This window comes from Corapipo altera, unplaced genomic scaffold (genome assembly GCF_003945725.1).
Source record: "Corapipo altera isolate COAL_440 unplaced genomic scaffold, ASM394572v1 64, whole genome shotgun sequence".
In the NCBI taxonomy this organism is placed as follows: Eukaryota; Metazoa; Chordata; class Aves; order Passeriformes; family Pipridae; genus Corapipo; species Corapipo altera.
This window is the reverse complement of record NW_020884893.1, coordinates 196,439-207,437: the sequence shown is the minus strand read 5'-3', so window position 1 is coordinate 207,437 and position 10,999 is coordinate 196,439. Positions and strand designations below refer to the sequence as shown.

The following is a 10,999-nucleotide window of genomic DNA, read 5'->3' as shown; positions in this document are numbered from 1 at the left end:
GCACCGCACCTCAGCACCGCATCTCAGCACCGCATCTCAGCACCGCACAGCTCCAGCACAGCCCCAGCACAACCCCGCAGCCCGCACCGCAGCCTGCACCGCACCTCAGCACCGCACAGCTCCAGCACAACCCCGCAGCCCGCACAGCACCTCAGCGCTGCACCTCAGCACCACCCCCGCATCGCGCTCCACAACGTCCCAGCACCCCGCACTGCTCCTCAGCACGAAACTTCAGCACCGCACAGCCCCGGCACCCCGCACCGCACCTCAGCACCGCACAGCCGCAGCATCCCGCACAGTATCTCAGCACCACATCTCAGCACCGCACAGCCCCAGCACAGCCCCGCATTCCGCACCGTCCCAGCCCCGCATCCCGCTCCGCGGTGGCTGCGCGGCGGGGCCGGCAGGGGGCGCTGCAGCCCCGCGGATGAGCCCCCGCAGCGCCCGAACCCCCGCACGGAGCCCCCGGGATGAGCCCCCGCACCGGCCCCGGGACACTGCCCCCGATTCGGGAAACTGCCACTGCCCCGGGACACTGCCACCACCCCTGGACACTGCCACCGCCCCTGGACACTGCCACTGCCCCGGGACACTGCCCCCGCTTCGGGACACCGCCACTGCCCCGGGACACTGCTGCCACCCCCGCACTGAGCCCCGCACCAGCCCCAGGGCTCTGCACCACCCTGGGACACTGCTACCGCCCCTGGACACTGCTCCCCCCCCCGGGCCCCGCCCCCCCCCCCTCCCCCGGGACACTGCCACCACCCTGGGACACTGCCAGCGCCCCCGCACTGAGCCCCGCACCAGCCCCAGGGCTCTTCACCACCCTGGGACACTGCCACCACCCTGCACCGACACCCCGCACCAGCCCCGGGGCTCTGAGCCCACCGTCCCCAGCGCCCTGACACTACCCCTGGACACTGTCACTATCTCCAGTGCCCTGCCAACACCATGCCCAGGGCTCTGCCATCATCCCCCCACTGCCCTGCCACAACCCCAAGACTCCACCATCAACTCAAACGCCTCTGCCACCACCACCATCCCCTGCCATCAGCCTGGGGCTCTGCCCTGACACGCAGTTCCTGCCACCACCTCTGGTCACTGCCACCATCCCTGGTCACAACCACCACCCTGGGGCTCTGCCACGACCCCTGGAGCTCTGTCCTGACTCCCAGCCCCCGCCACTGTCCCCGTGCGGGGCAGGAGGGCACCGGGCCAGTGGCCCCTACCTGGTGGCGATGAGGGGGTAGCTGTGCGTGGGCTTGCCCAGGGCATCCCGGCTCTGGGGTAGGCTGCCGTACAGCAGCAGCTCCTTCTCGGTGAGGACGGCCAGGAGGTTCCTGGTGCCGGCGCTGGGGAGCTGCAAAGCGACTGGGTCAGGGCCACCAGCAGCGCGGTGGCACGGGGCGGTGCGGGGGCGCGGGGGGTACCTGCTCGGTCAGCCAGCCCACGTGCTTGACATCCCGTCCGGCCGCCGTGCCCGCGCCCGCCAGCTGTGCCCGCAGCTCCTCCTTCACCCGCGGCAGCAGCGCGCCCGCGTTGGCCTGGATGGCGGCGAGCCAGGACTGCGCCGTGGCCTCGTCCTTCGCCCGCAGGAAGAGGGCGACGCGGCCGTCTGCCGAGCACACCTCCAGGTACCTGCAGGGACACGGCCCCGCTGGGTCCCCGCCGGCCCTCGGCCCCCCCGGGGCAGCGCGGCCGCATCGCCACCCCCCGGCCCCGCAGGCTGACCTGTGCTCCGGGTCGGTGGGGAGGCACTTGCGGGACACGTAGCACATCTTCAGGGGCACGGTGCGGCCCTCCCGGAGCTCCCGAGGGGGCAGGACGGGGGAGGATCGCTTCTGCGGGGCACCAGGAGAGGGGTCCCAGCTCACCGTGGGCCCCGCGGGGTTGTTCTTGAAGTAAGGGGAGATCTCCTTCATGTACTTCACTGGAAGAGAGGCAGCACCCGGCTGAGGGCACAGCATGGGCCAGGGCAGCCTCATCCTGCCCCGCTGAAACCCCCTTCACTGGAGCTGGTGTCCCCTCCATTACCTCCCCAGAGATGCCACCCATGGGTGCTGTGGGTCCTATGCCCTGCACCCCTGTGGTGGATGAGGTCACACCAGAGGGGGACACAGAATCACAGAATGGTTTGGGTTGGAAAGGACCTTAAAGATCACATTGTTCCACCCCCTGCCACAGGCAGGGACACCTTCCACTAGCCCAGGTTCCTCTAAGCCCCTTCCAGCCTGGCCTTGGACACTTCCAGGGATGGAGCAGCCACAGCTCCTCTGGGCAACCTGTGCCAGGGCCTCACCACCCCCACACGACACCTAGGACCCTCCCAGTACCTCTGCCCCACCATCCCAGCACAAGAAGCCCTCCAAGAGGGATAAAAATGGCCTTTCCCCCCTTTTTTCTTCTCTTTAACCCAGATCAGTTCACAGATCCAAGCCTGATCAGGTCCCTGGGGCAGTACACACAGCCAGGGGTGGGGAATGGGAAAGAGTCCCAGGCCAAAATTACACAGTCCAAACTGTGCTGGTACAGCCAGTCCCGCTGCCAACTGAGTAACAGCTCTCAAATACCCTGGCCTGGCCCCAGGAAAAGCCATGGAGTGCGTGCTCAGAGCTCAGCCCTGCCCCGTGAGCCTCAAACCAGGGACAAGAAATCAGCTTTCAGTCCCCAGTGAGCCTGGCTCCAGAGCCAGAGCCCTCAGAGCCATGCTGGGATGGCAGCCGGCTCCTGGGGTTTAAGGGAAGGGGGAGATGAAAGGCACCACAAATTGATGGGACCCCACAGCTACATCCTGAGAATGAGTTCGGCAACACTGGCCAGAAAACTTTGGCTGAGCAGGCGGGATGCCAGTCCTGGTCCTGCCCTGGGGGAGCGTGGAACCAGCTAAGTGGCTCCAGGGAAAGGGCTTCCCTTTGGAGGTGCTCAGGGAAAACAGTACGGGGCAGACATGTGCCTGCTGCCACGTCCCCAGCCATCCCTGCTGGTCCCACTCCAGCTCCAAGTCAGTGGAGTGGGTGGCAGGAGTGGGGACACGAGCTTGGCTTTCCAGCTGACATTTGTAGGTGGCTGGATGGGCCCAGCTCCAATCGCTGCAGCCAAGCCACGGCAGCCTGAGGTGCCAGAATGGAGCCCTTTTCCCACTGGGAGAGTCTGCACACACAGCCCTCCACCCCCAAACTTCCCCTGCCCACCACCAGCCACCTTCCACCCATCCCCCCCAGGGAAGGGGTCACAGCACCAAGCCTGACAGCTCAAGAAGCATTTGGACAATGTCCTCAGGCACGTAGTGGGGTTGTTGGGGTGTCCTGTGCAGGGCCAGGAGTTGGAATCAATGATCCCTGTGGGTCCTCTCCAGCTCAGAACAGCGATTCTGAGACCTCCCCCTTCATTCCTATCCCGGTGAGCTCCCTAGGGCTCTAAATCCTGACACCCAGCAGGAGCTACGGGGAGGCAGAGCCCCGCGGGTGCCTCGCATGACACAGCTATAAAAGGCCACGCTGCTGTGACACGTGGGCCGAGTCAGCCCGTGGTGGCCCCGGGGCCAAGGCGGCGGCGCGGGGCCACCAGCCTCGTGCCCTGCGCCTCCCGCTATAAATAGGCGCCGCATTCCCGCAGGCATCCCAGCCACGCGGGATCCCACCCGGGCCATTAATCTTGGCAGCAGGGACCTGCCATTATGCCGGTGCCCGGGAACTAATTGGAGTTCAGAAAGATATCATTCAGCTGCTGAAACCCGAGCGCTGTCCCTGCGCCAGCCCCTGGCTCCCCCGGCACGCAGGGGACGTCACCGGCACTCGCTGGGAGACGGTGGGGTCACGTCCCGATGGAGCCACGGAGGAGAGGAGCAGTGCCCAGCCCAGGATGGGGCACGGGCAATTAGGGAATGGCCCAGTGTGTGCGTTGCTGGTATGTGGCTTTAAGGAGGATTTAAGGCCAAGAAGCACCAACGGGTTCCCACTGCACTGGGTGTCCTGAGCCAGCACAGGGAGCTGGGATGTGCTGGAAGCTGTGGGAGTCACAGTCCCAGAGGAGCTGCTCTCTCCTCCAGTGACCCCAGCACTGGCTTTATAGCAGGTGACTTACACTTCCACCAGTCCCTTCTCTGCAGCTGGTATTGAATGATTAATTAATTACCTCCATCTCATTAAAGCACACAACTCAGACCATATTACACATGACCTCTGCTGCCGGTAACTGTAATTCCTAAATTATTTTTTCCTTCTAACTAATGCTGCTGGAGCTCCTACCTGGTCCTTGTTTGTTAGCCTGCACCCTCCAAAAACCACCTGGCAGAAACACTGCCTCACTGCTGTTGACTTAAAGCCACCTTCAGCAGGCACACAGCCAAGGGTAGCTGCTGGGCTAATCCACACAGCCCCCAAAGCCATGTGGGCTCTCCACCTCCCAGGAGAGACAGCCTGTCCCACTGATCCTCTCCAGGATGGAGGAGATGGGACAAATAAAACCTTTAACTGCTTAGGGCTTTCACTGAAGAATGCTTTATTTTAGGTTTCTGGGGGACAGCAAAAGTCTCTGGGCTTGTGGCCACCTGTGCCAGGACGGTGCCTCTGCAGGGGGGTGGTGGCACAGGGGCATTGCCAGAGCATCACATGTGCCCTGAACCCTGGAGCATGTTGCATCAGGGACATGGTAAACCAAAGGCCCCTTGTCTGCCCTGCTCTTCCCTCTGTGTTGCAGTTGTTTTTTTTTTCTCCTCAGCAAGCCAGAGAGGGCAGAACCACCAAAATTCCTTGGGTTTACTTCTTGGGTACAAATTCTCCTTCTCCTCCCAAGGATGGAGAATAATCACAAACCAAACACTCCTGCACCCTCAATCTTGAGCCTGCCTGTGTGTGCCCCACACACCTCCCATGGCTCAGCATGACCAAAGCCAAGCTCCTGACCCCAGAGAGCTTCACTGAGGAGCCACAAAACCTCCTCCAGGCAGGAAAACAGTCCCAGCCACAGGGACACCCAGGTTCAAGAGAACCCTCCTGCTGCTTGGGCCATCAGCCTGGTACTGGCACACTCTGCTCCAGCCCAGAGATCATGGCATGGATTCAACACAAAGCTTCAGAGCAGCAAGGGGTAGAGGAGGGAGGAGGATGTGGACCCTCATCCTCTCTCTACATCATCTCCAGGCAGGTCCAAAGCCTCTGTTTCTGCTTGGGTTCCACCCTATGGTTATGGCAATCAGCCTGATGGAGCTGGGTATCCCCAGCCCCACTCTCTCCTGGCACCCTTTTGTTTTTCTGAATTTCAGGCTTCCAGGCTATTTCTTGGCCAGGCAAGTCTTGGAGAGCTGCAGCAGCCCCAGGAGCATCCCTGTGGCCAACAAGCCCTGAGCTGCCCTGGATTTGAGATGCCCAAGGCTGCCCCAGCTCCTCCCCCCCACTGCTCCCAGTTCTCCCCATGTGACAATACAGCACAGGGGCCTCCCCAGGAAAACCACTCCTGTCACCAAAGCCCTTCCCAGGGCAGCTGGAAGGATATTTATCAGCCTTTCCCCTGCCAGGGAAAAACTCTGGATTCCAAGCAATGAAAAAAAGGGAAAAAAAAAAAAAAAAAAACAAGGGAAAAATAAGGCAAGGGAGAGCAACTCTCCCTGAAATAACAATGTAATATAAATACAGTCAAACTCCTCCTGCAAATATCAAGGGAGTAGTTTGGCACATCCAAAAAAGAATCTTGGCAGGACACACTGAAAGGTATCTGCGTGTCCTCACGCCTGGGCAGCAATGACAACCCAGGGGCCAGAAGCCAAGCTGAGCAGCCTGGGGTGAGACCTGGCACGTGGAGCCACTGCTGATCCTCAAATTAAAGCACATCACCTCCCAGCTCTGCTGCTTTGGAGGGTCCCACCCCAGCTCACTGCCCTGTAAGGAGGTGCCAGCTCACCCAGATTTGTTACCTGCTGCAGCGCCACTTGCAAGCTATCCAAAAAACTCCTAATCCCAGGAATGACTGCAGCCAGGAGGAGCAAGGTAGCAGACACTGGCTGTGCCAAACTACTCTGTTTCGATACTTATAGCACTGTAAGGAAAGCTGGAGTCACACTTGGCAGCATGCAGGGACCAGGAAGTGTCTAAGTGATGTTAAGGTATTTTTCTCCAAACTCAAGAGCGAGTCCAAGCAGGAGAAGAGAGCAGGGAATCCCCCTTTAACACCCTTCAGGCACCTTTAGGCCATCCCCTGCCCTCCAGCCCTGCCACTCTTCCCCAGGGCAGGACGCCTGGCAAAGCAGCTCCTGGAGAGCCACCAGGATGGCAGGTACAAGGCAGGGGACACCCTTTCCTGAGGCAGGGCCATCAACTCCACAGGGCAGTGACAGCCTGATGGGAACACTGGCACAGTGCCAGCCCAGCCATCCTCCATGGGAAGGGCTGTACTGTGCCAGCAAACCCAGAACAGGGAGGGCATGGAGATGCATCGTGTTTATAGGTGACATTTGTGATCAGATGAGCAGCAGAGACCCATTCCCTGCTCCATCTGTTGCCTGGAGCACCCCAAGCAACACCACAGTGCAGAGCTCCAACACTGTCAGCTACCAACTTATCCCAGAGCCTCCAGAGTGCTGTGGCCTCCAGCCACAGTGCAGAGTCTCCAGCCCTGCCTCACTCTGCTCCCAAGGTACCTGCTGGGAGTTTTAATTAATTAAGAAGCCCAGCAGCTCATACTTGAGCACAGCAAGCTTCAGCAAAGGCCCTGCCTGCAGCTGCCTCACGGGAGAGCAACCTGGCAGTGCCCACCTCCCAGGGGATGGAGGAGGAGGAGGACGAGGGGGTTCAGGGAGAGAAATTGTTCTCTACAGAAAGGGCAGCTCACCTCCACCTCTGGCAGGACCTCTCACAGAAAGGAAACCCACACCAAAGTAAAGGATGGACAGAAAATAACAAAGAGAGGGTGGTCCAAGAACAGCGGTTAGGGGGAGGAATTTCGCAGACTCACAAAGAAAGAAGCTCTTGTATTTCTCTTTGGTCAGAAAAAACAACAAAACCACCCCACCAACAGCCCTATCTGCTCCCAGCAGCTGTGCAGAGCAGCACATTCCTCGGGCTGAATCGTGGTCCTGCGGCTCCCAGGAGAGGAGGAACCCACAGCAGAAAGGGCTGAGCGAAGCTAAAAATGAAAATCTGGAGCTGAGACAATCTGGGGAAGGCAGAGGAAAGCAGGAACCACGGTGGTTGCTGGCAGCAGAGCACGCAGGACTCTTTCTTTGTCCAGGGACAGTCCAGAGAGCTGCCCCCAAATCAAACCTCCCTTTGGGATCTGCACTGGGAAGGGTCTTGGGTGCCCAGACCCTCACGGTTAACCAGGGCAACCCTACAGGCTGGTTGGAAGAGAGGGGAGGGGAAGGGTTTTGTCCTGAGGGGTAAATCTGGGGCGCTCATCCCAGCCTGGCCAAGCTGGCAGAGGGTGGGCAAACATGGACAGATGTGATGTGAAAGACAACAGGAAAAGAATGGGGCCTCTCCCTCAGCACTCCCATGGTCACAACCCACCGGCCTCACCCACTCCTCAAGTGGAGCTGGGGGGCTCCTGCAGGCTGGGAGACACTGGAACTGGCTACCCAGTAGCAAGAAGGAACCCATTCCGAGGGGACCAGCTCCAGTCTCTCCCAGGATGGAGAAAGCTGCATCCCTGGGATGTTTGTAGCCTCATCTGCCAAATCGGGGGGGGGGCTGCAGTTGGGGTTCAGCTGCCAGGGATCCCATGCGTGGGCAGCTCCTGCAGCTGCACCCCTGAGCTGGTCCTGCCTCACCTTCCACCTGTTCCTCCTGCCTGCCCCAAACCCACCCAGCAAATCCAAAGCTGCTCAGCAGGGGCAGGGGATCAGCACACTCCGTTCCCACTGCCAAAATCCCAGCCAGGGATGTGGGTTTAAATTAAAATTGGGGGGAAAGCAGAAAACGTTTTCTATTTCCCCAGGAACTGCAGACCTTGGGGTGATGCTGTGCAACACAAGAGCCCAAAACCCCAGAAACCTGTCCCACACCTCCCAGCACTGCCTGACCCCAGTCCCGTAGCAGAGAGACGGAGCTGCTGGACATTGAGCAGTGGCACACGTGTCTGATATGCCACCCCAGCTCCATCCCAGTACAGAAGGACCCTTGTCACTCCTTGCACCCTTGTCTCTTACCTTCCAACACCACCTCCTTGCCTGTCTTCTTCAAGGCCTGCACGGCCTCGTCGTGCGTGGCCTCGGACAGGTCGGTGCCGTTGACGGAGAGGATGGCATCCCCCACGTACAGCGCCTCAGTCTGATCTGCTGCCAGCCCCTTAAAGATCTTGGAGATCAGGATGGGCATTTTATTCTCTCGGCCACCTTGAAACAGAAGAGACAGGAAGCAGTTGTGGCTGTTGGAGCTCATGGAGAGCAGGTGGGAAGGGGGATGCTCCAGTACCAGATGGCCCTGGTGAGGCTGAGGCCTTCTCCTGGCACTCAGTTGTGCTGGGTCAACCCCCTGCTCGCTCCCCCAGATGCCCACAGGACACCTGTACCAACCACAGCAGCCAAAGTACCACCAGGCTTTACAGCAGATTAAGTGATTGCTCCAAAACCACTAGGAATGATCACACATTAGTCACAGAGTGAACACGTAAACCTGGCCATCTCCCCATCAGTTCTGGCAGGAAAGCATGTCTTTATTTGCATTATTAATCATGTGTGCTGAGAGACTATCCTTGCTCCAAGGACTTCATGATCTCAACAGATAAGACAGCTGAACGTTTTTGGAGAGGCCAAAGAGTCAGGGAGAGGTGAACCAACCTGGCTGCGTGTTCCTTTCAGCACAGCAGCCCTATCTTACCTGCTGCTCTCCTGACTAAAAGAATGCTATTCAGACTCCCGGCGGCTTCGGGAGATCAATTTGCACGTTAACTTTTGAACCCGCAGGGAGATCCTAGCTGCCTCCGTGCCAGGGAGCAGGGATGCAGCAGCTACTGCCCACGGCAGCCGGGGATCAGCAGTCCCCGAGATGCCCTGAGTCCCAGGACAGCCTGTCCCGAGGAGCCTCCAAGAGATGATCTTCACCCCAGAGGGGGAGGTTGAGCCCAGCCTCTTGACACTGCCCGCCCCGGGGCTGCTCCCAGCCAGTGCCACAGGCATTTCCTCGCTCAGCCGCCTGCCAAGCCCTGCGAGGGCTCCGGTTATCAGCTGTCAGAGGCCCCGGCGGGGGCTGCTCCGTCCCTGCGGCAGCGGCTCCTGTCCCAGCTGCCAGCACCGAGAGTCCTGCCAGGGCCCAGAGCCTCGGCCAGCACAGCTCTAGCTCAGCTTCCTGCTGTCCTGCCAGCCCAGCACTCCCAACACCCAGACCCACACCCCATGGCAGGACACCTCACCCACGCCCCGGGGTGGCAGAGAAGCATCCCCGGGTGAAACGCGATTGGCACATGCACAAACAGGGACGTGCCAGCAGCCTGGAGAGGAGGAATGATGTCCTGTCCTACCAGAGCTGCCCCACCACTCACAACAGCTCCTACTGCCCAGTTCTGATGGCAACTACTTCTTTTCCACATACGTCACTGCAAAAATAAAGTCTTGACTGAACCAAGTGTAGTTTCTCCTTTCCTGGGAGAGCCACAGAGCAAGCAGTAACTTGGCAGCCAAAGGGTCGTCACGAAGGGGGTTTTATGCTTCCAAAAAAAAAAAAAAGGGTTGGCAGGCTGGGGCACCCTGGAGATACGGCCAGCAGTGTCGATCCAGTTCCAGCACACAGATATCCACATAGCAAAACCTCCCGACTTCAGAGGGAGCCGGAGGCTGCGTTCGTCTCCTCTGAGCTGTGAGGAGAAGCCACGTCAGGAGGCGAGAGCTGCCCTGTTGCTGCCCCCGGGGCTGCCGAGCCCGCTGCCTGCCCTGCCCGCACACGGAGTCACGGCCCCTCACAGCTCCGTGACAGACCTTTCCCTGCCTCTTTGCTGCCCTTTTCATCCTCCCCTCCACCACGCTCGGAGCCGCGCGAAAAAGCAAAGGCAGGCAGGACGCCAGGAACGCCATCCCTGCCCCAAGAAGTTTCCAGCCTGAAGTTCAGGCGAGTCACCAAGGCAGTTTGGGAAGGAAAACAGGGATTACAATAGGGAGGCTTCCCGCTGCTCAGCTTCCCGGGAGCAGACGTCTCCAAGCCCGAGTGCGTTGGTTTAACAGCCCCAGAGCCTGGAGATCTCCAAGGGCTTTACATCGTTTATCTGATAGTTTAAAAGGGCATCTCCCAGCTCAGGGACACGGGGGGACAAGGACACGCCGGCAAAGCCCTCGCTGTGGCTGCAAAAGGGCAGCTTTTGTATAACTGGGTGCCCTCTGCACCCCACCTGCCTCCTGAGACACCACCCTACCCATGGGCGCGGGGGGACAGTGGGAATCCGTCCCCTCCAGCCCTCAAACGCCGGGGACCCCCCCCTCCGGCCGGGGCACGGCGGGCAGGGCCGGCCGCTCCCCCTGCACCCCGAAGAATCGCCCCCTCCGTAGGGGGTCCCGTCAGTGCCACGCGTCCCCCTCCCCACCCCGCGCAGGGGCTGGGGGGGTGCGAGGACCCCCACCCCAGCTCCGAGCGAGCCGCGGAACGGCGGCAGCAACAGGTCGCGGTGCCGGTGCCTCTCTGTCCCCGCCGCCCGGGAACCCCCCCCCCCCCCCTCCCGGCCTCACCTTTGATGCTGATGCCGAGCCCCCCCACGTCCTGCTTGACGACGCGCACGGTTCTCCTGATGTTGGCGAGCGCCTCGGGCGCGGCGGAGCCCGGCTCGCCGCCGTTCAGCTGCGCCGCCGCCGGGGCCTCGGGGCCGGGGCCGTCGGCAGGGCTGACCCCCAGCACGTCCTCGGCCAGGGTGAGCAGGACGCGGAGCCACTGCCCGCCGGGGCCGCGCAGCTCCAGCAGCCCGGTGCGGGGGGCGCGCCTGCCCGCCGCCATCTTCGCGCCCGCAGCTCCGCGCCCCGCACACCCTGCACCGCCCCGCACACCCTGCACCGCCCCGTTCACCCTGCACCGCCCCGCTCACACCC

At 61.0% G+C, this 10,999-nt stretch overlaps 1 protein-coding gene and 1 long non-coding RNA gene across 2 annotated transcripts in view; one reads left to right on the top strand and one right to left on the bottom strand.

Annotated features, from left to right (window-relative positions):
* Positions 1-10,926, bottom strand: part of SNTA1 (syntrophin alpha 1) — a 12,716-nt gene extending 1,790 nt beyond the window's left edge. The window contains exons 1-5 of the mRNA XM_027646175.1: positions 10,646-10,926; positions 8,141-8,326; positions 1,732-1,930; positions 1,431-1,638; positions 1,230-1,360 (exon numbers count right to left, since the gene is read on the bottom strand). Of these exons, the coding sequence (XP_027501976.1) occupies positions 1,230-1,360; positions 1,431-1,638; positions 1,732-1,930; positions 8,141-8,326; positions 10,646-10,907 (986 nt within the window). The 5' untranslated portion in view covers positions 10,908-10,926. The remainder of the gene's footprint in view (positions 1-1,229; positions 1,361-1,430; positions 1,639-1,731; positions 1,931-8,140; positions 8,327-10,645) is intronic.
* The window catches only part of LOC113948514, an 18,403-nt gene that overhangs the window by 2,678 nt on the left and 4,726 nt on the right, over positions 1-10,999 (top strand). The gene's annotated exons all lie outside the window — the stretch shown is intronic.